The 27,626-nt window shown below is 39.2% G+C and overlaps 2 protein-coding genes across 15 annotated transcripts in view; one reads left to right on the top strand and one right to left on the bottom strand.

Moving 5' to 3' along the window:
* The window catches only part of LOC109692219 (uncharacterized), an 89,616-nt gene extending 88,464 nt beyond the window's left edge, over positions 1–1,152 (bottom strand). The window contains 2 exon segments of the mRNA XM_074057402.1: positions 299–735; positions 1,118–1,152. Of these exon segments, the coding sequence (XP_073913503.1) occupies positions 299–735; positions 1,118–1,152 (472 nt within the window).
* Positions 501–18,731, top strand: Zfp62 (ZFP62 zinc finger protein). Of its 14 annotated transcripts, none has more exons than XM_074057499.1 (4): positions 587–601; positions 10,551–10,591; positions 11,201–11,254; positions 11,715–18,731. In XM_074057499.1, exon 4 carries the CDS (start codon positions 11,825–11,827, stop codon positions 14,495–14,497), a length of 2,673 nt encoding a protein of 890 aa, XP_073913600.1. In that variant the 5' UTR covers positions 587–601; positions 10,551–10,591; positions 11,201–11,254; positions 11,715–11,824; the 3' UTR covers positions 14,498–18,731. The 14 variants fall into 14 exon arrangements, with proteins under 14 accessions (XP_073913597.1, XP_073913605.1, XP_020028300.2 ...); XM_020172713.2 differs by lacking the exon at positions 587–601 and adding an exon at positions 688–1,281 and having other exon boundaries at positions 10,551–10,671; XM_074057498.1 differs by lacking the exons at positions 587–601; positions 10,551–10,591 and adding exons at positions 688–1,281; positions 2,004–2,077.
* Positions 18,732–27,626: the final 8,895 nt, after the last annotated feature.

Raw genomic sequence — 27,626 nt, 5'->3', positions numbered from 1 at the left:
CAAACTCGGTGACCCAAGGGCCAGGAGGGGGGAGTGGGGTCACTCGGTGACTCGGTGACCTAAGGGCCAGGTGTGTGTGTGTCGGGGGGGTCTCCTCCTTCAGGAGACCTCCTTCTTGTAGCCTTAGGGTTCTGGGAGAAGGAATTCCTAACCCGAGCTCCACGTCCGCTCAGCCTTCTCCAGGGATCTCCCACTAGGTGGCCATGGGCCCGGTCCTCCCTCCAGGGACCGGCCCCTGCTGTAGGAACTAATTGTGCTTAGACACAAGGGCAGGACATTAAGTAAATTATTCTATTACCTGTGACACTCCCCTCCCGCCTCCGACTCCCCCGGAATATAAAGGTCCACGAAAACAGGAAACTCGGGCTGAGGTTTTCTGTGCCGCACAGTGGCAAGAACTCCCCATCTTCCGCACCTTGGCCCCAGCAACCCGCCCACTGGTCACGTGCTTCTGCCGAAACAAGGCCAGACCAACGAGTCAGTCCTCCAGCGTCCCAGAGGGGCCTCGGAAGTGCCCCAGGGCTGGCGCGTGTCCTTCCGGCCGGGCCGTCCGCGCTTTTGTCCCGCCGGCAGCCGGGCTCCCGCGGCGCCGCCACAGCCAGTACGTGAGTCCCGGGCCGCCAGCGCTCCCGCCCCGGCCCTTGCCTGCCACGCCCTTCCCTTCCGGGCCGGGTCCAGGCTGCCCCTGGGTCTCGGGCGGGATCTGGGGAGAAAGCGAACCCTCCCTGTATACATCTCAGGAGGCGCGTTCCGGGCGTGAAAGGGGAAGGAAAACCGCCGGCTGGTTAGGATATAGGACCGGCCCCTGTAACTGATGAGGTCCCCAACTCCTGCTATTTGTGCAGGCCGGGGTCATGGGGGCTGTCTGGTGCTCGTCAAGTATTCGCTGCTGTCTCAGGAGGGGAGGAAGGAGAGCCCCGAATTTTAGCACCTTAAGTACCTCTCCATCTTGCCCTGTTGTAGTTAACTACGGTCCTGAGTCTTAGGAGGGAATTCGAGCGCCAAAGGGAACCCTTAGGGTGACCCCCCCGCCCCGTCCCCCCGTTTTTTGGTGGGAGGCTAGTGTTGATGAAGTGCACAGGAGGCTCTTCCTGGCCCTCCCCTTGGGGACGCTCACCTGGGTACAAAACGCGTGCACGCTGAGGAGGCCATCCCGCTTGCAGAGGTGTCAACTAGACAGGAAGAAAATGGAAGAGGCCCCGAGGCCCCGGGCACAGCCTGGAAGGACCTGGGGTGGGGAGTGTCTGGGCCCCGTGCGTCAATGCAAGACATTTAGAAGAGGTAACAGCGGTACTGTTTTGTGTTTGAAAGCCCAAGGCTCTTTTAAAACTAATTTTTGAGTTTGTAACACATTCCCATGGCTCCGATATCAAAATAGAAAAGCTTTTCTCCCACTTAGCTCATCTTTAGGCTGTACCTCCTTAGGTAACCACTTTTGTTAGCTTGGGTGTATCCTGCCAAGATTTCTTTATTCAAATACTGGCAAATATAAATGTAATTAGTTCCTCCTTTTTTTCAGGCAGGTGATAGCGCCTCTACAAACCCTGTTGCCTCCTTGCTTCTTTAACTTTTTCTGCTTTACAGATCTCTGCTTATCAAAGGAGAGGGTTTTTGTTTTGTTTTATAAAGCTGTATTGGACTGACCATTGTTTAGATGTTTTGGATGGTCATGGTTTTTTAAATCCATATTTGAATTGTTTCCATTTTTTTTGTTACTTCAAACAATGGTCCATTGAATGACATTTTACTAGGGGTAAGGGTTTTAAAGAAGGGATTAAATGATAAGAATTTTTGTTTTATATTAACTTAGACAGTTATTGGCACATTGCTAAATATACCAAGTCTTTTATGATCACTCAGAGTGTTTAAAGAATAAATAAGACTAACTAAACACTAAGTACCCTTTCCCTCCTGAGACTTGTGTTTAAGATTTTCAGTCTTACACTGGCTTAATAAACTCATTCTATTCATGACTTTCTTCAAACCAATCCCTGACCCTTTAGCGTCAGAAAATCTCTCAGCCTGCCTTTCAGAATCTCCTTTGATTACCTTATTCCCTGGGATTCTCCACTATCAGGTATGAGAATATTCTATTTCATTTTTTTAACTTTAAGGAAATTGTCACTTTTTATCCTTATTTCTACTTTTAAACAATGGACTCAACTTATGTTAGCCATTTAAAATTCTGATATTCATAATGAAATGCAAAAATAACTAGGGCACAAATCATATTCTCTTGTCTCCATGTCACTTCTCTCACTCCATAGTCTCATTTTTGCCCATTCCTAGGTACTCTTTGAGTTGGTAACCATTTTGTATTTACATTCCTTGTTGTTTTCATTTCTTTAGTCTTTCCCAAGTCAAAAACAATATTCAAGAACTTAAGGTACAGAATCTCAGTGTGATACTTGAGATAAATCTGCTGAGGTTGTATTGTGGAATATGGTTGGGCCTTGGAAATTCAAAGTAGCTGCTTTCATGTTGTACCTGTTTCTTGTTGCAGTCTGTCACTAATAGGACAGAATTTTCAATCATTGAGTCACCATTGCTTTCTTGTGAGCTGTCTAAACTCTTGAGAAGTGACTCCTGATTCTTTGGGTCAGGGACAAGAATTAAGTGCAGGTTCTTACTATCTCCATGCACTTTTGTAGGCACTGGTAGTAGAATATAAATAAGCATTCAAGTGCCCAGGGGTTGTGGGTCATATGTAATTTGTAGGGAATGGAGAACACTCTGGCTGACTTTTGGCCGATTTAATCAGGCTGTTAGGGTCATTCTCTTTGTGGAGAACTGGTTCCCATCTAGCCCTTAAGACTTTTTAAGAAATTCAGACTTTTTGGCCCTCTCTATGAGAGCTGTGTCCAGGTCTTAGTTCTGTCTCCTCTCAATCCATTCTCCCACTGCAACTAATATGAATGATCTTTCTTTTTTATTTTTTTCTTAGGAAAAAACAAAACTTACACAGCCAAGTAGAATAGTACACCCATCACTCATACACCCATCACTCAAATTCAGTAATTTCAGAATTCTGCATTTTTTTTTCATCTTTGCCTTTTTATTTTTTTCTTGGTTGAAGTATTTTAAAGTAAATTCCAGACACCATGCCATTTTGCCCTAGCATATTTTAGTTGGCATTTAAAAAAAGGGTTGGGGAGAGAGGAATACTTCTAACTACTACAATACAATTATCATTCTAAGTTAACTCTGATTTCTTCATATTATCTAACAACAGTTGGCAAAGTACTGGGTTCATTGTCTGTTTTTGTATAGCCTATAAGCTAAGAATACTTTTTACATTTTTAAAGGAATGTTAAAACAATAAGCAACAGTCCTAAATGGCCCACAAAGCCTAAAATATGCTGCTGATACCAGGAAAGACCAGTTGTGATGCCATGCAGGTTAAGTTTGTTGGGGGGTTCTAGTTCCAGGGTCGGTCAAACAATGACAGGTCAGGTGAGTAGCAAGCAAGAGAAAGTTTAGTGAAGTACAGAAAGACAGCACCCACACAGATGGGGTCAGAAAGACAGCCGTAACAACTGCAACATTTTACAGGTTTTTTATCGGGTTCTTATGGTAGGGTTTATAAACCCCTGGAAACAGCTTTTTCATAGGTTGGTACTAGTTATGTTTCTTACAAGGTCTTGACCCATTTTTTTCTTTACCTTGCCCTGAGATTGTTTGTCTAACTTTAACTGCTCTTATCCCCCTTTCGCACCTGGGCCCACATCCTGGTGGTACACTTAGGAGGAGTGCTGTCTGGCCCACATCCTGCTGTATTTGCTCTCTCACCTTACTTCTGTTTTCTGCTGACTTCTGCCAGCTGCTTCTTTCTAGCCCCCAGCCCTGACTGCCTAAGGTTAAGCTAACTATTAACACTATCTGACCCTTTACAGAAAATACTTGCTAATCCCTAATTTAATAAAATAAATGATCTTTCAAAATGCCTGTCAACATTTGCTACTCCCTTCCCTAAAACTCCTGAGGATCAACTCTGGACTCCTTAGTGTGAGTCAGATTCTGACGCATCCTTTACTTTTGTCCACCTTGTCCAACTTCTTCCATAGCCCTGTGCTCTTTGTGTCTGATGGGTGAGGAGTGTTAGTTGCTTTGCACCTGCTGTTCCCTCTGCTAGGAATATCCACTCCTTTTTTCCTGACGCCCTTCTTAGTCCTTCAAGGGTAGAGCCCTTCCCCCTTTCCCATGTTTGCCTCTGTCATTATCACATGTTATTTTCCTGTCAGATTCCTAGTCTGCTGGTGCCGTCTTGTCTTATCTATCTCTTCATCCCCTGGACTAGCATAGGACCTAGGAAAAACAAGATGTGGATCATAAGATAAGTTCCTTCTGTACCACTCACTCTCAGATGACTAAGATACTAGAATGCTTCCTCAATATTTTTTATAAGGCTAACTTAATACTTTATTACATTCTTTTGATTGCTTTTATATGCTAGCAGCATTACTCTAGTGCTATCTTTGCAACTTGTGCCTGCGATTTTTATTGATTGAATTATACCAAATGATGGGACACTGCCCCTACCCAAACAGAAGAGGTTAAACATAGGCAGAACCTGGTCTCTGACTAGAATAGAAAGATAAGAAGTGAAGCATTTGTGAATTTTTATATAGACCAGGAGAGTCAGCAGCTAATGAAACCATTCTAAAGGACACAAAGAACTCCATGATTAGAGAACTAAGAATTAGCCTGTCAGACATGGTGGCTCATGCCTGTAATCCCAGCTACTTGAGAGGTGGAAGCAGGAGGATCATGAGTTTGAGGCCAGCCTGAGAGAAGATAACAGTGAGACCCTGTCTTAAAAACAAAAAAGGCCAGAGGTGTGGCTCAAGTGGTTCAGCATTTGGCCTAGTATGTGCAAGGCCCTCGGTTCAATCCCTAACACCACAAAAAGATAGATAGATAGATAGAAAGAAAGGAGAGGAGAGGGGAGGGGAGGGGAGGGGAGGGGAGAGGAGGAAGGAAGGAAAGAAAAGAAAAGAAAGAAAGAATGAATTAGCATGTCAAAGAATTGAAGGAAAGGGCACCCTGAGAATCAGTGAGTACAGCAGCAACTCAGGGTGAATTACTACAACCCATTTTGTGTCTGAGGAGTCTTTTCAAGTGGCTGGATACAGAAAATTTAGCATTACATTAGGTTTTTTTGTGCAAACAAAAATTCTAACAAAATAGCATAACCTAGAAATAAGTTTATAAAAGTTTTATTTCTCACACAGTTCTGGAAGCTGAGAAGTTCAAGATGAAAATGTTGGCATCTCCTAAGGGCTTTGTTGTTATTCCTTCACATGGTAGAAGAGCAAAGAGAAAGAGGCAAAACAAGGGTGAACTTGTGTTTTATAAGGAACCCACTCCAACAATAATGGCATTAATAGATAGATAACAAAGCAGAACCCTTTTGGCTTCTGGTGGCCACAGTGTCATGCTTCTATAATCCTAGCTACTTGGGAAACTAAAGGAAGAAGATTGCTTGAGCCTGGGAATCTGAGCTAGCCTGGGCAACATGTGAGATCCCATCTCAAAAAAAAGAAGAGACCTACTTTTTTGTGGGGCGAAGGGGTATTAAACTTCAGAGGGGATATTCAAACAACAGCAGGAGTGACTGGGGGTACATTTTACAAAACTTTTTAACAGCTCTTGGAGGAAGAATTGAATAAGAATGAAAGTAGAGAGATTATGGCAGTAGCTCAGAAAAGCATTTAGAAAGGCTTAATTTAAAGTAAGTTCTTAAGAATGGAGGTAGAAGTAGAGGTGGGAGCTTGAGAACTATTTAGACAATAGAATCAGCTGGTCTTATGAGCTGTTTTTGGATGTAGAAAAGGGAAATGGAAGAGCCCACTTCTGATTTAGGCAAAGGGGACCACAGGGATGGACAAAGTGTGTGAAAAGAGGGCTCTTGACCAAAGGTGAAGAGACAGCTTGTAGAAGCTGTCCATAGGGAAATACCTAAGTACACAGAGTTAGGAGAAGAGGTTTCAAGATAGAATGAGGAGGCCAGGAACATCAAAGGGACAACAAGTTGGGGAGCAAACACCTGACCTAGGAGAAGCTAATGCAGTGTGGTCTGAGTGGAAGAAATCAGATTGAGTAGATGAGGCTTGAGAGGAGATGGGACAAGACTTTTTAAAGACACCCTGAACAAGGAAGCAGGATAGTGAAAGTAGTCCTTAAAGGGGAAGATTGATGGGATTGTAAATTTACTTTTTGACATTTAAAAAACTTTGTATTTGGAAATAATTTCAAATATACAAAAAAATAAGAGTAAGAATAGGGTAAAACACCTTTTATTCAAATTCACCTGTAGTTAACATTTTGTCTGATTTTGTCCTCTTGGTCTCTCATACATAAATTTAAAAAAATCATTTGAAAGCTTACATATTTCATGGCCCTTAACCCCTAAATACTTAATTATATATTTACTAAGGGTAGGAATATTCTCTTACCTAACTACAGTACAGTTGTCACCTTTCATAGATTTAAAGTAATACTGCTTTAATCTGCCATCCATATTCCAACTTTGTCAGTTGACACAGTTTTTTCATAATAGTTTTACCCTCCAGTACAGATCCAGTTGAGGTAAGGTGTGAAATTTAGCCTATTTTAGTCTAGAACATCTGTATAGCTTTTGTCTTATAAAAGTGATTACTTTTGAAAAGTACAATTTCCCTCTCCCCTTTTAATAGAACATTGTTCATTTGAGATTAACGTGATACTTCCTTATGATTCCATTCACATAGTACATTCTCATAAGTGATGTCCTCAGGGTGTCACTACTGGAAGCACATTATGTCCATCTGTCCCCATTAGAGATGTTAATTTAGAATACTTGGCCAACTCATTATCTAATTTCTCTATGTGGAATTACCATTTTTCTTTCTTGCAACTAATAAGGAGTCTATGGGATAATATTTAAGACCAAACAGATACCCTGCTCCTTGTCAGAATTTCCTCCTAGATTTAGAATCCATTGGTAATTCTCCCCTGATCCAGTCTTAATCCAATAGTTGCATAGTACTGATTTTTTTTCCCAATTTTACCATTCCCTCCACATTTACCAACCAGTGCCCACATTCTGCTGTAAGCAAAAGGCCTGCCTTTTTCTCCTTAGTTTATATCTGTAGGGGCTTACGAGATCCTGTTTTTTGTTGGTTTATAATTCATTTCTCTGCTTAATTATTGTGGTACCTAAACAGAATGTTTAAACTGGCTCTTGTAGTACTGTGACATGCTCCATCATGATCCTCCTTACTTGCTGGTCACAACATAATGCCCCAGCTCATCCCTGACTCCAGCCTAGAACCAGTCATTTCTGTAAGGACCTTCGTTCTTAGTAGGGAATAGTAGTAGAAACCAGGAATAGGCTACTTGGTGTGCTCATTACCACTGAGGTGCTTTTTACTTCTTGACTTTTTCAGGAAACAGCTAAGGAGTATATGTGTGTATATACAAATATACATACAACTAAAATTGTATGCACTGATATACATATGCACATGTACACACACATTAAAAATGACTTGACACCAATACCTCCGATTTATTCCAAGGTTCTTTTTTGCCTTTCCTTCATATTTTTATGTGCTTTCTTCCCAGGATAAGCCTGGCTCCCATCAAAATCAACACGTGATCATTCAGTTCCATAATACAACTAACATTGTTTCACAATCACTTTGCTCATACTGCAACAGAAAACAAACCTGCTGAAAATAGCTGGCTGTTTGCAGCTCTTCCTACATCCTCCACCAATCTTCCATAGACTGAATGTATATATTAAAATGTGTTCCTAAATTACATGGATTAGTTCTTTTGTTTGTGTTTGTTCGTTCCCTTCTCAGAGACTGGTATTCATTTGAAACACAAATGAGTTCATTTGTTTCTGTTTGCTTCCTGTTTCAGAAGTTTTCTGCCCCTTTTTCATCCTCGTTAATTTAGTTTTACTTGAACATGCAGAACATCATCATGTTCTATAAGTAAAAAGCTGTACTTAGAGTGTCTCTTTGTTCCCAATCTCTTCTGCTTTACTATCTTACTCCAACCCTTGTAAGTATCATTTACTGATACCACTATAAAGATAAGTAGATGTACATTTATTTTCTTACTTCTTCTGACACACAACTTAATATCTATGCTTTTTTTTCCTACCTTTTTCAATTTTACAATACGGTATTTACTGGGAATTGCTACATATCAGTAAGAGATGGTCCTCATTCTTTTTTAGTACTCCATTCTGCATATGTATTGTAGTTTATTTGGCTAGACTTCTGTGCTTGGGCATTTAGGTAGTTTTCCAGATTTTGTACTTACCAGTAGTGTTATATTAAATAACTTTGTGTGTATAGACTTTTCTACTGTTTGAAGTGTATCTTCAGTGTAAATTTCTTAAGTGGGATTTCTGGATGAAGAGGAAGCGCTTATGTAGTTGTGTTAGATATCTGCAAATTCTCCATCTCAGGGGTTGTGCTGTTTTGCATTCTTAGCAATGTATGAGAATACCTGTCTCATCAACTGCCTGGTCAACAGGGTATATTGTAAAGTTTTGAATATTTGTTAGTGTAATAAGTGAGAAATAGTATCTTACAGTAGTTCTTTTTTGGGAGGAATGGGCTTGCTGAATTTGAGCTCAGGGCTTAAGATTTGCAAGGCAGGTTCTGTACTGCTTGAGCCATACCTCTAGTCCATTTTGCTGTAGTTATTTTGGAGATGGGAGTCTCAAACTATTTGCCCAGGCTGACCATGAACCACAATCCTCCCGATCTTAGCCTCCCAAATAGCTAAGATTACAGGTGTGAGCCACTGTGCATAGCTCTTACATTAGTGTTTATTTATAGTCCCTTAGTGAAACTGAATATCTTTTCACATTTACTATTTTTTTGTGAATTGTCTATTCGTGTCTTTTGACTTTTTCTGAAGGATTTTGGTCTTATTTTCCTTGAGTTTTTTAATGTTCTTTATATGTTTGGAATATTTGCCCTTATAAATAGTATATGCAACAAATATTTTCTTCCACCTTATCAATTACTTTTCAATATTGTTTATTGTACTTTTACCATAAAATTGTATTGTTATATAGTTAAAAATCAGTCTTTTATTACATCTAGGTTATAGTTAGAAAGCTATCTCTATACTTAGATCATAGAAGCCTTCACCCATGTTTTCTTCTATTAGCTTTTTTTTTTTTAATTAGGTCTATTCATTTGGAGTTCATTCCTTTGTGTGGTGTAAAGAATGTATCTAACTTTCTTTCTTTCTCCAGATGGTTTTATAGTGGCTACAACAGTATTAAAAAGCTGTCTTTTCCCCCCAGCAATTTGAAATACCATCTTTTATCATTGATTTCTATGTGTAGTCCAGTTTCTGGACATTTCTATTCCTTTGTCTATTTGTATGCCAGTACCACACTGCTTTAATTAGAGAGACTTTGTAGTACATTTTAATAGCAAGTATAGCCAGTATCCCCTCAGAGCTCTTACTTTGCTTTTTTCCTTAGCAATTTTTGTATGTTTATTTTGGGTGATTTGTTTTATGGCTATAGAAACCTGAATATCTTTCTGTCCTAAGACCTAATGTGAATAGAAGTGGAAGGGCCAAGTTTGAAAAGGAAATGAAAGGAAGGAGCAGGAACCTGATGTGTGGGACCAGCATTCAGAGCACAGATGAAAGGTGTGTTGCTGCTGATGGTTCTTAAACTCCACTACATCTAACAGCCTCACATTTTAATTGATGTGGTCTGCTCTGCCCAAAGTAATAAAGGGAGACAGAGAACAAGGCTGTGCCACCATTCTTCAGTGCCCTCTGATAATCTCTTACTTAGTACTTAAAATTATGTTATACTTAGCTATTTAGTAGTCATTTTGTGATGCTCTCTCAGCTGAACTACTTTTTGGTTTAAGTTCTACTGAGCAGTCCTTTATCTTCCTCGTGGCCTCCTGAGTTACTAATTTCTTCTCCTAGTCTATAAATTTTAATTTGGAGTCCATCATTCCCATAAACATAAGTTGGACCATAAGTGTGATTGGTTATACATGTCCACCCCAAAGTATATATCTTACTTCCCTTTTATTGCCTGTTTCTTACTTACATATTTGCATACAGAATTTTCTGAGTAGGATTCACAGAATTTCAGAGTAGTGATCCAAGAGCCAAATCATAGAATAAGAGGAGAAGATCCAAATTTTTACTAAATCTAATCACAAATGTTTCATTTTTAAGGTTTGGGGATAACTAACTTACAGCACTTTTTCTTCTCAGTATGTCAGTAGGTGAATACTAAAGGAGCAAGTACAGAGTGCCTTCTTGGGAACACATGATCCTTGCCTGAGTCCTAAAATCTGCTTTGGGAAGTTTGCCTTTTCTGAGCCATGTTTTTTTGTCTGCAGGTTGTGACTACAATCCAATAGCCTGACCTTTAATACTATAGTAAATAATAAAATAATAGTAATGTGCACTACTCACCAAGGGACAGACATTGTTTTCTGTGCTTTTTTTTTTTCTAACGTGTTACTTATTATTCACAACAACCTTATGCTTTCATTTTACAGGTGATGAAACTGCTGTCCAAAGAGGCTAATTAGCTCTCAGGGTAATACAGCAAGATATTTGAACATAGGTGGTATTTCTGTCCTTGGTATCTGTGAAGGATTGGTTCCAGGACCCCTATAGGTACCCAAATCTGCTGCAGATGCTCAAGTCCCTTGTATAAAATGGCATAATATTTGTATATTACCCTGTGCACCTCTTCCTGTACACTTTAAATCTCCTAGATTATTTATAATGCATGAAACTGTAAATGCTTTGTAAATCTTTGTCATGCTGTATTTGTTAGGGGAATAATTATAAAGAAGAAGGGCAGTACATGCTCAGAATAGATGCAGTTCTGTTTTTCTTAATATTTTTATCTACTGCTGGCTGAATTTTCAGGTGTGGGAACCTGCAGATATATAGTGCCAACTGTACTTCCTTTGCTTAATGGTTTGTGTTTTTGCTTCTAATCTGTGATGTTCCCTGTGGTTAACTTGTTCATAAGTCAGAATGAAAGCTTCATTCCCTGGCAGGCTAGAGCATGTTCTTCCATATGCAGTTCTTTCTTGACTACCCACTTTCCAGGGTCAGTGTTATCCTTGGAGGGAAAGTCCAGGAGGCCAAACTAACTCCCAGCAGCTGCAGGTTGCTTTCTTTCTCATTTCTGCAGTGACTATCTTCATGATTTCATAACCACAACCATCTCCCTGACACTTCTACTCAGGTACTGATTTCTGCTTTCTTTGGTTTTGCTTGTTCTCTGCTTATTATGTACAACTTTTCTTAACTAAAAACACGCCTAACTTTTGTTTTATTAGTCTTTCTTTTTCCATTCAGAACTTTCTTCCTTTTTTTTTTTTTTTTTAATGTCAAGTAACACTTTTCAAAAACTGATTGTGGTTCTGTGCATCATTTCAACCCAGCTCGACTTGCCCTGATGTTAGTCTCTTATCCATGAAAAGCCTGTTGCTGCATTAGCAATCCAGGCTGTAGTGTTTTAACATTAGTTCCTCAGGGACAGAAATTTTGTCGTGTCCACCATTGTATCCCCAGTACTTAAAATACTACCTATACACAGTACGCAGTCAATAAATGTTTGTCAGGTGGATGAGTGAATTTTGATGTTGTTATTTCACTATTTTCTAAACAAAGTGAACAGGTTTCATTTTCATTTTTTGGTTTAGTGTCACATTTGAAGATAGGCACTGAGGATGAAGAATCAACAGAGAAGAATGAAGATGTTGGAAATGCAGAATCTCAGTGGTCAAAAGTGGAAGGTCTTCATGAGGATCATATGCAGGAATCTAATACTGGTGGAACTTATGATTGGGACACCAAGGTAGAGAATCAATCAGAAAAGCCTGAGTGGAAAAGAATGAAGGAAGACAGAACTGATATGAGAGAAAAGGTTGGCAAAGTGAAGAACATGGCAAATATAAAGACAGAAAAGGAAGATGAGGCATCTGAGAAAAGCTTGTACCTAAGCTCAAAGCAGATCACATACCAGACTGTCTCTGCAGAACAAAATAGCAGTGAACAAGGCAAATGTGTGGAAAACATTAATGGAAACTCTCACTCCATACTGCAGCAGCAATCCAGTGCTGTAAAGAAATCACATAAATGTGAGGAGTGCGGGAAATCCTTCAAATATAATTCCCGTCTTGTTCAACATAAAATTATGCACACTGGGGAAAAGCGCTATGAGTGTGATGACTGTGGGGGGACTTTTCGGAGCAGTTCTAGCCTTCGAGTTCACAAACGGATCCATACTGGGGAGAAGCCCTACAAGTGTGATGAATGTGGGAAAGCCTATATGTCCTATTCCAGCCTCATAAACCACAAGAGCACCCATTCGGGGGAGAAGAATTGTAAGTGTGATGAGTGTGGGAAATCCTTCAATTATAGCTCTGTTCTAGACCAGCATAAAAGGATCCACACTGGGGAGAAGCCCTATGAATGTGGTGAGTGTGGAAAGGCCTTCAGGAACAGTTCTGGTCTCAGAGTCCACAAAAGGATCCACACAGGGGAGAAGCCCTATGAATGTGACATCTGTGGGAAAACATTCAGTAACAGTTCTGGCCTGAGGGTCCACAAAAGGATCCATACAGGTGAGAAGCCCTATGAATGTGATGAGTGTGGGAAGGCATTCATTACTTGTAGAACACTTTTAAACCATAAAAGCATCCACTTTGGAGACAAACCTTATAAATGTGATGAGTGTGAGAAATCTTTTAATTATAGCTCTCTCCTCATTCAGCATAAAGTCATCCACACTGGAGAGAAACCTTATGAGTGTGATGAATGTGGGAAGGCCTTCAGGAACAGCTCAGGCCTCATAGTACATAAAAGAATCCACACAGGAGAGAAACCATACAAGTGTGATGTCTGTGGAAAAGCATTTAGCTATAGCTCAGGCCTTGCAGTCCATAAAAGCATTCATCCAGGGAAGAAAGCCCATGAATGTAAGGAATGTGGAAAATCCTTCAGTTATAACTCACTGCTTCTTCAACATAAAACTATTCATACAGGAGAGAGACCTTATGTATGTGATGTGTGTGGGAAGACTTTCAGAAATAATTCAGGCCTCAAAGTCCACAGGAGGCTCCATACTGGGGAAAAACCATATAAGTGTGATGTGTGTGGGAAAGCCTACATCTCACGCTCTAGCCTTAAGAATCACAAAGGAGTCCATCTAGGGGAGAAGCCCTATAAATGTAGCTATTGTGAGAAATCCTTCAACTACAGTTCTGCCCTTGAACAGCATAAGAGGATTCATACAAGGGAGAAACCCTTTGGGTGTGACGAGTGTGGAAAAGCCTTCAGAAACAATTCAGGCCTTAAAGTACATAAACGAATCCACACTGGGGAGAGACCTTATAAATGTGAAGAATGTGGGAAAGCCTACATCTCACTCTCAAGCCTTATAAATCATAAAAGTGTACACCCTGGGGAAAAGCCCTTTAAATGTGATGAGTGTGAGAAAGCCTTCATCACATATCGAACCCTTTTAAACCACAAAAGAATTCATCTTGGGGAGAAACCCTACAAATGTGATGTGTGTGAAAAGTCTTTTAATTACACCTCACTCCTTTCTCAACACAAAAGAGTCCACACCAGAGAGAAACCCTATGAATGTGATAGTTGCGAGAAGGTCTTCAGAAACAACTCAAGCCTTAAAGTTCATAAGAGAATACATACTGGGGAGAAGCCCTATGAGTGTGATGTGTGTGGAAAAGCCTACATCTCACACTCAAGCCTTATTAACCATAAAAGTACCCACCCTGGCAAGACACCCTATACATGTGATGAATGTGGAAAAGCTTTTTTCTCAAGCAGAACTCTTATAAGTCATAAGAGAGTCCATCTTGGGGAGAAACCCTTCAAGTGTGTTGAGTGTGGGAAATCTTTCAGTTATAGCTCACTCCTTTCTCAACACAAGCGGATCCACACAGGGGAGAAACCCTATATATGTGATAGGTGTGGGAAGGCATTCCGAAACAGCTCAGGCCTCACAGTGCATAAAAGGATTCACACAGGGGAGAAACCCTATGAATGTGATGAGTGTGGAAAGGCATACATCTCACATTCAAGTCTTATTAATCATAAAAGTGTCCACCGTGGGGAGCAGCCCTTTAATTGTGAGTGTGGGAAATCTTTCAATTATAGATCAGTTCTTGACCAACACAAAAGGATCCACACTGGAAAGAAGCCATACCGATGCAATGAGTGTGGGAAGGCATTTAATATCAGATCAAATCTCACTAAGCATAGAAGAATCCATACTGGAGAGGAATCTTTAAATGTGACAAATTTGGAAACTAATAGTGGCTCATCCCAGAAGAGAACCTGTGAGGGAGGTAATGTGTTGGATGGGACCAGGATGAGGATGCCTCTGTGGGAAGTAGACCTTACCAAATCTCAAAGAACTCAAATGGAAGAAAAACCTTACGAATGTAAGAATTTCTGAGGTCCTTATTCATGGCTTACAGTTTTCATAGTATAAATGAAATTATTCTAGATCATGAGTAATATTTTCTGTGTAGTTTTCAATCATAGCCAGCAAGGAAGGCTCCATTGTCAGGATAGTAGAGCCCTTTTGCAATATAAAATAGATCACACTGGGGATAAAATGTATCAAAGTGATGAAATATTCTTAAAATTCCCAAAATACCAGACATTTCTGGACATAAATATACAGACAAGGAAAGGACTTCAATTATAAATCTCACAGTTGCTATCAGAAAGTTCTTATTTGGGTAAATGATATGAAAAGAAATGTAAGAAATTCAGGCATAACTGAATCCCAATTGTACTTTGGTCAGTGGGGGAAAAAAATCCAATAAGGGCCTCTAGCAGGCAAATTCAGGGAGAGAAAGACTTCAGGGAATAAAAATTTATTAATTAGTGATCATGAATTAAATTTTTTGATTAATTTTTTATTAAGAAGATGGATAAATGCCATCTTCTGAAACAAACTTTAGATTTCTTTGTAGGAAAAGTTAAAAAACATAGACTGTTGAAAAATCTAATAGGAATAGGAGAGACCCAGAAATGCAAATTGATTGGAATATGCTGTTGTAATACACTAGTTGAAAGGGTAAAACTTTTTAGATTTTCAAATGAACCCCCTCAATGAATGTGTGATGAGTGAAAGCCTGAAATGTGGTATTCACACATTATGCTACATGAAAGGTTCCATCATGTAGAGGATTTCTGCATCTTTAATGGAACACATCTTCAATGTGGATTTGCACCTTACCAAAAAAAAAAGAATCATTCAGGGATTCCTATGAATAGGAATGTTGGGAAGGAGGCATTTTACTGCAAAAGCTGAAAAGCTAAGTAGCTACCAGTAAAAGGAGAGAGGAGGAAATTATGTCTTTTAATAATCTCGTTAAATGTTTGTTTTAGAATGTGTTGTAAAGATTTCATGCACTAAACATGTATGCATATTCTCTTGTAAAATACGAATACTGTGTTCAGGGCTCACTCTGCCATAAAGGCCAGATAGTTGTGGTGAAGTAAAGTGGAACTTTAATAAAGAAATTCCTCAAATATAAACAGGCTGTGCCTTGCTCTAGATGGAGCGATATACAAAGCTATTTACGTGTCTTTTCTTTGTGGAGTAAGTTAGAGCCAAACCAGAGAGGGCAGCAGGAGACTCATACCACAGGGCCAGTAGCTTATGTTTCACCAGAAGTTAGCCAGGTGATCCTAATATTGGGGCTGGATGTGAGCAGGCCACATGAGTAATCATTTGTCACATAGGAACAATTTGTCAGGAATGGATTTTAAAATGAAATATTGTTAACCATGTAGAAGTGTTAGCTAGGTAACTCAAGTGGTAATAATTAGACTTTTCTGAGTAAGTAAGCTATCCACAAATATTGTGGGAGGACTTATCAGTAGAAGCACTTTTTTTTTTTTTTTACAAGAGACCAATCTCTAGTCATACTGTTTCCTGTCTAGGATTTCTGTCTCTCTAGCCAAGTAGTTTCCGTACTTCTTTGGGGATACTGGAAAGTACTTGGTCTCCAAAACCCTGCTAGTAGATTTTGATGGATGGGTTGAAGAAAGGGAGAGACAAATGTTTCTTCTACTCCACTTTGTCATGACCACACTTGCTATGTGTCATTCTCTACATGTGACACTGGCAAACCTAACCCTATCCAAAGACTTGGATTAATTTATTCAGCAAATATTTAATGAGAATCTGCTAGGCACGATCCACTGACATAGGCACTGGGTATGGAGAGGATGGGATCAGGAGTGCCTGTTAGATAAATAAGTGGGAAAGAACATAAGAAATGCACACACATACACATGGATGTCTGAATTAGGAAAATGACCATGGCCAACCAGGGAGAGGGAGGTATTGGAAGTGAAATTCAGTTTTCAAAGAGGAAAGAAACGGGATGGCCTGATCAAAAGCGCAAAGTATTCAGGCATCCTCCAGAGTGGCTGTTAGAAGAGGCTACAGAGTAAGTCATCAGTATGGATTGTTCTTCCACTTGCTGAAAAAAAGACCAGCTCTGTCTTGTTAACCTTGTTACCTGAGGATTCCATGTGACCAGGGCACTTGGTGTGCTTGTGGCTCTAGGTCCCCCCCCAACATCCCTAACCCCACATGAGCTCCAGCTGGATGTAAGGCACAATGAAGACCACTTCAGTAAAGAATAGCCACCTTTCAGATGGGGATCCTGAGCATGTCCATGTGCTGAATGCTGAGGACTCACTCCTACTGCAGCTCCATGTATGCAGATACACTGGAAATAGGCCCACGTTCTCTTGACCTGGGCCTTGAGTATACTTATGGCCAGGTAAGTGCTGCTCAGCTGATTTCAGCTGTGTAGGGTTCTCCTGGTCTCTAGCTGCTCCAAGTGGATATTGTTCAGATCCAATAGTGCAGGTGAGCCTGCTCAGGCCATTCCAGCAACATGAGATGGTTAAGTTCCAGTCCTGTCTCCTTCCAGAGAATATGTAAGAAGGAAAAAATACAAATTATGGGGGCTGGAGGTGTGATGCAAGCAGTAGAGCACCTGCCTAGCAAGCATGAAGCCCTGAGTTCAAACCCCAGTACTACAAAAAAAAAAAAAGGTGCCAAACAGTCAAAACATTTTTTAATTATTTAATTCACAGAACTGAAGAGAATTGAAATGTTGGGCAACAATAAGTAAATTGGAAGCTGAAAGGTCTATGTCAAAAGTGGCTTAAAGTATTTGTGTTGTCTGGGAAGAAGGTCAAGATGTTTAACTAGATTTTATAAAGTCAGATATGTATGGAAGAAGGTCATAGGCGAGCATTAACAGGATAAAAGTAAAAGTACATAAATTTAAAAATCTGAAGTGTAAAACTTCATAAAGTGGAAGAACAGGTGGGACATTTCTGTTTCTGGTAAAAGGCTAGATTACTTGGCTCAATTTTCCATTGCGAATGAAAGATTGCATTTTTGAAATGCAGTATCCTGTAACGTAGTATGCCTGCTGCCTTAGTCCATTCAGGCTATGATAACATTTTCACAAACTGGGTAGCTCATAACCATTTATTTCTCAAAGTTTGGGAGCTGGCAAGTCTTTAACATCTACGCGCCCTCAGGCTGCATGTCTGGTGAGTCCATTTCCCAATTCATAAATGGGGACTTCTCACTATGTGCTCACATGGTGGAGCAGGAGCTGTGGGCCTTTATAAGGCATCAATTTCATTCATGAATGCTCCACCCTCATGACTTAATCACCTCCCAGAGCCAGCACCTTGTAATACCACTGCATTGGTGGTTAGGTTTCAACATACGAATTAGGGGGAAATGAACAATTAGACCATAGCATCTTCCCTCCTCTTTGAGAGAGCATTAAGGCTGAAAAGGCAAATGAATGAACCCAGGACAGTCTAAAAATGGGCTCCTGTAAGTAAAGAGGTGAATACCAGTGCAATTCATACTCTAGACTATCAGTGCTATTCAGTGGTTGAAAGGACCAGTTCCTCTCAAAGCAATGAATCTTATTGAACACTATTCCAAAGTTAAGATGGGGTCTAAAAGTGCTACACTATCAGGATAAAATAGGTTAGAGTGAAACCCCTGTCTCTCCACAAAGTGTAAAGGCAGTGACCTTGTTACTGAACAGAACAGTAGAAGAAAAAGAGAAAACATCCCTGATACGTACTTATGGACCAACCTTTACTCGGGTCTAAGCACAATCTGAAAGCTGGCAGATACAAACACAAGTCCAACCTCAGATAGCAAACTCATTTTTTTGAAGCAGGGTCTCACTACTTAGCCCTGGCTGGCCTCCTGAGGGCTGAGATTAGTGGTGTGTATCACCATACCCAGCTCTTATCAATCATTTTTAAGGGCAATAATCAGTAAGCAGTCAAAGAGGATTAAATACATAGAGAAAATGCAACATAAATAAGAACCAACAGAAAGGAACAAACCCACATAAACTTCCCATATTGAGTTATCAGGTATACTTATGAAAACATCTGTGCTCAAAATACTTGGCAACAGAATGGGACTCGAGGAAACAGAATTACTGAGCCGAAATATGTGTGAAGAAGTTACCCAGAATGCAACTCTGAAGTAGGAAAACAGAAGGAGGAGGCCCATTGAGAAGTTTTAACATTTATTTGCTCATGGTTTGAGGACAAGGTGAAGAAAGGAGGCAAAGGGAGTTGAACTGACAGTGGCAACAATAGAAACCAAAACAGTAGAATAAAGTCAGTGTAAAGAGAAAATAATTGTCATCCTAGAATTTTATACCCAATGAAAATATTTTTCCAAGAATAAGGACAAAATAAGTACATTTTAAAACAAAACTTTGAAATTTTTTCACTTGAAAAGAAGAAAGTGTACTTCATTGATCCTCTGCAAAACTTACTAAAGGAAACTTTAAAGAACACCCTTTAATACAGAAAAAAAAAATCCCAGATGGTGTTCTGAGATGCAAAAATTAATGAAGAACAAAGAGAGAAAAATGTGTGGGCAAGTGTAAATGCACAATTTAAAGAAGACAATTGAAATTTTGAGTTCTTAAAATAGACTCAAATACCAAAGCAGAAATCAAGAAGAGATAAAAAGGATTGAGGCAGTTTATGTGGGTAAACATTTTGATTAACTTCATGTATAGTGTTAAATCTAGGGGAATCATAAAAAGTATAATTTCACTACTAGTACAGAAAAAATGAATTAAAAAATCAAAAGGGCAAGTGAAAGAAAAGAAACAGGCATGGAACAAAGAAGGAAAAGATCTTTTGTTAAATGACAAAGTTGTCAGGGCAAAAGTACAAGACACTACTATATGCTGCTTACAGGACACTCATATGTAAGGACACACAAAGTTTGAAAGTAAAAGAATGGAAATAAGTTATCGGAAGCTAATGGCAGGTAATAGAAACTGGTATGTCTTTACCAGTATTAACTGATATAAGAGATTTTAAGGCACAAAACATTCCTAGAGATAAAGGGACTTACTGCTTTACAATAGAAGTTTCAGGAAAGAAAATACTAGGAAGACATAACAGTCTTTAGTTAATGTCTACCTCATGATATAACTCAAAATTTGGCATGACAGAAGATTTTTTTTATAGTACTCACAGTAATAATAGCAGAAGCAGACTAAAAATAAAGATACAGATTTGGACAATGAGATTAACAGGTGATCTAATATATATATATATATATATATATATATGCACTCTTGTACAAGAATATATGTATTTGGATCTTAGAATCTAGCTACTAAAACGGAAGTCTGTTATTAATATTTCCCAAAATAAGCACATTATGTAAGGAGGTACAAAAATAGTTTTTTCAGCTAGTGAGAGAATGCTAAGAAGCTACTATATCTCAACTGAGAAGACATAACAATAGATAGTACCAAATATTTAAACCAGAAATGAGCTCTTGTTTTTAATACAATTATCTAAAGAAGTTAGCATGATTTACTAAAATTTTATTTATTTGAATTTTGAAAGCTAAGCTATGTCCATCAGGAGTAATCTGTATTCTTGTTTTTAAAAGAAAACTTACCTGCACATGTGTTTATGGATATTAGCTAAAGAACTAGGATTACTTCTTTATGAATGTGAAGAATATTTGAAAGCTCACTGAATTCTCAACTACTAGGGATGTATCTCAATGGCAGAACACTTGCCTAGCACATCTAGGGCCCTTGATTCAATCACTAGCATGAAAACAAACAAGCAAACATTCTTTTCAAGCACCCAGGAAACATTTTCAGAAACTGATCATAATGTTAGGCCATAAGGCAAATCTCAAAAATTTTAAAGGATGGAAAAAAATAGGCGATAGTTCTCTTACCATGCAATTAAGCTAGAAATTAATAATAAAGATACCTAGAACATCCCTGTTACAGTTGGAAATGGACAAATATATTTCTAAATAAATTACCATTCAAAGAAGAAAATATTTCAAACTAAATGATAGTGAAGTACTACATATCAAAATCACTGGTATATTAAGTAGTGCTTAGAACAAGTTAAATTTATAGCCTAAATTTTTTTTAAAAAATCAGAAAACCTATTAATCACCTAAGCACTATCTTGCTTTAACAGGATAAATTTTAAGAAAGTTAAAATAAGGAAGTAATAAAGAACAGAAATTAATGAAATAGAAAAACATTCAATATAGATGTCTAAGAAATCCATGTGTGTTTATTTGTTTTGGAAAAGAGTATAAAATTGGCAAACCTTTGATGAGACAGAGGAGATAGAGATGAGAGAAAGAGAGATAGAAGCAAAGAAGGAAGGAGGGAGGGAGGGAGAGAGGGGAGAAGGAGAGAGAGAGGGGGAGAGAGGGGGAGAGAGGGGGAGGGGAGAGAGAGAGAGAGAGAGAGAGAGAGACAGAGAGAGAGAGATTGAGAACAAATAACCAAAGTCAGAAATAAAAGGGGGAATATGGAGAAGTGTAGAATTTTCTTCCCTGAACATACACTGACCTCCTTGTTCCATGATCCCTGATACTGAGATAATAAACCACACCCTGTAAAGTCCTTGAGTCAGTATTTCTGAGAACAGAATGTAACAGACTAAGATGAACCAATCCATAAAGAGCAGTTCATTTTTTATACAATACCTGCACCTCACCAAAGCCCACCAAAATTACAGTGGGCACAGTTGCTTTTGTTTTTTTCTATAAAAATCTCATTCCACATCTTGAAGAAAACTGAGAACTTTCCTTGTTGCAACACTTTGAATAAAGCATTCATTCTCCTGGCATTTAAATCTCAGGTAATTTCTTAAGCTTGATGCTACAAATTGCTACAGACATAAAAAACATAAGAAGATATTATATTACAGTTTTATGCCAATAAGTTAGGAATTTTAAATGAAATGAGAAACGAAAGGTCTCAAATCTTGTGGATGTGGGCAGTATGGAAAACACTGTGATGTGAATTCAGCCCTCATTGAATTCTAAGAAGAATCAGGAGAAGGTGAAAACCTGAAAAATAATTTCACCTGTATCGTGTGTGTGTGTGTGTGTGTGCGTGCGTGCGTGCGTGCGTGCGTGTGTGTGTGTGTGTGTGTATGAAACAGCACTGAATACCAGTTGTGCAATGCAAGGGAATTCAAATTCAAATTGAAAAAGAGGACAACACCTGAGGACAGTTAGCTGAGGACAGACAACAGGGACCTGAAGTCTCTCTGCATCAGGGCCTTAAGGAATTAGGGACAGCTGCCCCCAGAGGAGTCCCTGGGCTGGGAAGGCTCTTCCCCAGCCTACACTGAAAGCCTTGGCCCAGACACATGGGGATGAAAATAGAGTATTTTAATTCAGTTTGTCTTACCACTGAGGAACTGTTGCCATTTAGACCTGGCAGTTCTTCTCAGACTGTGAATAGTGTTGATTTTGCTCAGGGAGCCATTTATGTGAAAGCCATATAGAGCGTAAGCCAAGTGCAGTAGCCAGAAGAATGGTTTCTCCACCAGGAAGCCTGGATTTAAATGAGGACATTCATATATTCCCAAATGACCCTGGACAAGTAATTATACCTTCTGTTTTTAATGTTTGTTTGTCCTCATCCTTCTTTTGTCAGCATAATAGTAGCAATCTCATAGGTTGCAACAACGTTGGAAAAGTTCAGATTATTAGAGCCCTTAAGAAAAGTGCCTGAAATGAGAAGTATCTATATAAGGATGTATGGAGGGCTGGAAGAGTGGCTCAAGTGGCAAGAGCACCTGCCTTGCAAGCATGAGGCTCTGAGTTCAAACCCTAGTGCTGCTGGAAAAAAAAAGGATGTAGGGAGTAAGTCTAGCTGTGGCTCCTGTCTAAGGGCTGGGTCGTCTAAACATCCAGGCAATAAAAGGCAATTCCTATCTTTTCTTGACCTGAAAGTCAAGAAAATCCTTCAATGACCATCTCATATGCAGATACAACTTAAGAAATATAAGAAAAATGGTTTTGTATATGCTTTCTCAATGGTATCTTGCTTCTAAGCAAGCAATCTAGTTTTTTTCTAAGCTATGTCTGTGTCTTATTTTAATAAGAGCATATAACTTTTTAATGTATAATTACTGATGGGTTCAGATTTAAATCTTATTTATTGCTTTTTATTTATTTATTTCACCTGATTTAAATTCCGTTATTTGCTCTTGCTTTCTTTCAGATTGAGCTAAAATTATTCTATTTGAATTTTATATCAGAATATATTTTCTATTTTCCCCTCTATTGGTTTGGGACTTATGTAGTTTTTCTCTTTTTTTTAGCACCTTGAGAATTAAAATACATTTTTTCTAGATAAGATCTTATTAACAAGATTGGATTTAAGGCAGGTCTGGAACTCATAACTCTCCTGCCTCAGCCTCCTGAGTGTTGGGATTACAGGCCTGTACCACCATGCCCAGCTAAAATCCATTCTTTACTTAGCAAAGCCTAATGTATACTTGGTGTTTTCATCTTCATCCTGGACAATGCAAGACTCTTAGAATTCCAAGTTCATTTTCCTTTCAATTTATATGCCATTGTTTTGATGAATTTTACTATGTACACACAAATGTGCATAGATGTATATTAAGTACATTACTATTGTTTCCTACACCAACTATTCTAGTTCCACATTGCTATTGTTTATTTAGATTTGTCCATATATTTATCATTTTAATTACTTTTCATTTTCTTCATTCTTCATGGACTTTCCAACCTTTCTATGTGGGGTTATTTTTCTTCATTCTGAGAAATGTCCTTTAGAACACTTTGTCCTGTTAGAGGTAAAAGATCACAACTTTTGTTTAAGAAGTTTTGTTTATGGTCTCCTTCTGTAGCTCAGGCTGGCTGGCTTTGAATTTAAGATACTCAGGCCTCGACTCCCTGAGGACTGGGATTACAGGTATGTACCACCATGCCCAACTGTAGCTTCATTCTTAAAAGATATTTTTGTTGGAAACAGGATTCTAGATTTGGGCCACATGTTCTTTTGTCACACTGGAAGCCACTGATCTCTGAATTCCACTATGGCTATACATGAGTTCATTTAGTACATTCTTTATTAAAAGGCTTCTTTTAAGATTTGATTCTCACCAGGCATGGTGACTCAGGCTTGTAATCCCAGCTTCTTGGGAGATGGAGATCATGAGGACTGTAGTTTGAGGCCAGTCCAGACAAAAAGTTAGCAACCCTCCTGCCATCTCAACAAATAAACCAGGTATGGTGGTGGGTGCCTGTGGTCCCCACTATGCAAGAGGCCATAGGTAAGGAGGATCATGGTCTGAGGCAGACCCCAGACAAAAACACAAGATCCTACCTGGAAAAATAACTAAACACCTGCCCATCAAGTGCAAGATTCAGAGTTCAAACCCCAGTGTTGCCTAAAAAAACCAGAATGAAATTAATTAAAATAAATAAATAAAAGCTGTGTTTGAGACCATCTGTACCAGTGGTTTCTAATATGCTCACCTGTGTGTGTGTCGCCTATCCTCTGCATTGGATTCCCTCTGTTCAAACACTTGGAGTGGTTTACTTTGTCCTAGCTGGAATCTGACTGATAGACTGCAAGCTCCTGACCCTGAGCCGTGTGAATTTCTACAGAATTCTTTCATACCTCACAGCCCTTCTTTATAGTTTAATTTTCAGTAAGAGGAAACTTGGCTCAAGAGCTATGGGAGTTGTGGTCTAAAGCCAAGATTCTAAAATGAATTCAAACAGAAAGAAAATACCTTTCTCAAGGGCTGCTGGCCTTAATTAAGAGGTTTTTGATAACTTTCTTTTTTTGGAACACTGCCATACTTACTATTTTGCTCAGTTGCTCTCTCATCCAGCAAGTTTATCTTCTGCTTTCTACAAAACCCTGTCTAAACTAGATGAGGCAAGCTGTTAGTTAACAGTTAAGACATCTTGAGGTCATTTAAATTCAGTATGCTTAATTTTTCTTTCACAAGTCACTGAAATAACTTATCAAGATTTTTTAAAATCCTCTCATCTAAATATGTCATTAAAAACAAAACAAAGCAAAACCCTTGACAAGCACAAATTATGGAGCTCCTAGGTTCCAGTTTCTTTATCAGGAAGTTTTTTCATTTAAAAACAAAGATTGACTCAATTGAGCATTGCTCACAATAGAAATGCATTAATAGCAATACTATGACTAACACTTTTTTTTCTTGTAATCTTAACACCTTCCTTCCACTAAAAATGGCTTTTTAGCTAACTCTGTGGGAAAAGTTACCTCATTATCCACCTCCATTCTCACCTCCACTCACAGCTAGAGTGCCAAAAGTAGGAGAAATGAGGAAGGTGCCCCTGAGCTCACTGTCCCTTGGCTTTGACCAGTCTCCACTGTGCTTACCAAGTTCAGGACAGATGACAGTGGACAAACACCATATCTAGGACTTCTTCAAAGACCATGGCCGTGATGATGCAATGTCCCCATGTACTTACTATGGGACCTTCACCTGGGGATCCTTAGCTCACCTCTCCTGCTTTTCTGACACCCTTCCTGCAGCTAATCCCTCAAGTGCAGTTTTTCAGGTGGGCTGGGAACTGGTGGAAAGGAATCGTATACCCATTGTAAGCTTAGGTTAAGTTCCTCATTAATTAGCCAGTGATTCAAAAACTTACCAGAAGGAAGATGGCGGCTGGGGCAGAGAAGAAACAAATTCAGCACATCACTGAGTGAAGACTCGGCATTTCTGGGGCAGTATGTATGGGGAAGTCAGGGCAGCAGCTTGGCAATGTTCTTAACCGCTACTCTGTCATGCCTCCAAATGGACACTTTTGCTATCACATGTATGCTTTTGAGTTTTAACAAAAGGAATCTAACCATACATGTCATTAGTTTAATTTCATTTATATAGAGGTTTGCCTCCCTGTGAAAGAACATATACATCTTTTTCATCCTTTCTAGGGCTTCCTAGTAACTCACTGTATACTTATATCACAGTTTATTTAACCAGCCCCCTCCTTAGGGGCTTCAATAGTACTCATTGCTATAGGAGGTCAATTGCTGTAATGGCCCCTACTCATTGCCTCTGGAAAGAGGAGCCCACATGTCCACAATCCTCCTGTGCCGTCACCATCCAGCCCCAGTGAGTCTGAAATTACAGCCCTGAACTCTTTCCAAGACAACATGACCGTACTTCAGTTTACATTCTCATGAAATGAAACAGGTTTAGTCACATAGGCTTCTAGGTTTGATTATTATTTCAAGCTTGGCGACTGGGAAAACAGGTGTGCTTCTTGTGATGGCCTTGTGGCTTGGCCTTTATTGTGGATTCAATTGTGATTCCCCAAAAGATATTTTTAAGTCCTAATCTTCAGTACATGTGAATGTTACCTTATTTTGAAATAGCATTTCTGCAGTTGTAATCAAGTTAAATTAGGTCAGACTGGCTTATAGTGGACCCTAAATCCAATGACTAGTGTCCTTGTAAGAAGAGAGACTTGAATATACATAGGTGAGAACTCTGTAAAGACTGAAGTAGAGAATCAAGTAGTGTTGCCACAAGGCAAAGAGTATTAAGGATTGCTGGGTGCTAACAAGCTAGAAAGGTGAGGAAACATTCTTCCAAAAAGCTATCACAGAGAGGTGGCCTTGCTGACACCTTGATTTCTGAATTATCATCTCCAGATCTGTGAGAGAATAAATTTTCTCTTGTTTAAGTCACTCAATTTGTGGTACTTTGTTATAGAAACTGAGAAACTATTTCAGGCTACAAGTGGTGAACAGCTTTCATATTCCTTCATCCAGAGTTTCAAATGTGGCTTCATGTTTCATTTGAAATTTGGGTCAGAACATCAACTTGGTAATGAGACTATTAGTGATAAATTATTGTCTGTTGTATTAGTTAGCTTTTGATATGTCACAAAAATATATGAAAAAACAAGTTAAAGGAAGGAATTATTTATTTTGACTCATGGTTTCAGTCCATAGTCATTGGCTCCAATGATTCTGGGACCCGATGGAGGAAGCATGTGGTGACACTACTTACTTCATGGTGAATGGGAAGCAGAGAAAGGGAATATAAGAGACAAGGGCAGGATATAGACCCCAAGGACATGACCCCAGTGAATTGCTTCCTCCAGCTAGGTCCCACTTCCTAAAGTTTCCAGAACCTCCCAATAATGCTATCATTATAAATCCATCAAGGAATTAATCCACTGATTAGATCTGAACTGTCAGGATCTGATCACTTCTCAGAAATCCCTTAGATGGCAACCACTCTCTCAAAACATGAGCCTGTAGGGAGCATTTCATGTTCAAACCACAACACCTGTTCAACTGAAACTGACAAAACCACATGTACATGAAATGTGCACCTGCAGCCACTTATTTCTTTGAATACTAATGGTAAGTATTAAAATTTCCAAAGAGTTTTTATGTGTCTGGGTTTATGCACATGTTAACTCATTTATACCTCACAACAATCACCTTGGTTAGAAACTTTCTTATCCATATTTTATGGAATAGGAAAATTGCTTAAGATTATCCCCAATGTTCTCAGTGACTGTCAGGGTCAAACCTGGACTTAAGACAGTCTGCTTACATAACTGAAGTTCTTGGCTACAACACTCTTCCATCAAGTGATCCAGGCAAATCATGCTCTCCATCAAGAAACACACTGTTTAGAGATGACACAAGTATCATTGATATTTTAGGTACACCTATGTTTGATGAGGTTTGGGATGAAAGTCCCCCATGAGGAGCACTCTATGAGTAACTGGTAGACTTCCAAGAAAATAAGTGTCCAGATGCAGAGAACAGGTGCTGATGAGTCAAATATACTGGATTGTCTTATTTTGGGTTGCTATAACAAATTATCAGAGACTAGGTGGCTTTAAAAATACCATTTATTTAATACAGTTATGGATGCTGGGAAGTCCTTAGTCAAAGTGCTGACAGATCTGGTGTCTGGTAAAGACTCTTCTTTTGGTTTGCCCATGGCCATATCCTCATTTTATCTTCACATGGTGGACAGTAAAGGCAGCAAGCTCTTCTGTCTTCCTACAAGGGCACCAATCCCATTCACGAGGGCCCAGCCCTCACTACTTAATTATTTCATAAAAGATCCCACTTCCTAATATCATAATAAACATTAGGATTTCAACACATTAATTTGGTGGGGGACAAAAACATTCAGACCACTCT

Source organism: Castor canadensis, chromosome 16 (assembly GCF_047511655.1).
Source record: "Castor canadensis chromosome 16, mCasCan1.hap1v2, whole genome shotgun sequence".
NCBI lineage: Eukaryota > Metazoa > Chordata > Mammalia > Rodentia > Castoridae > Castor > Castor canadensis.
The sequence above is the reverse complement of the archived record's forward strand: the minus strand, read 5'-3'. Positions and strand labels throughout refer to the sequence as shown.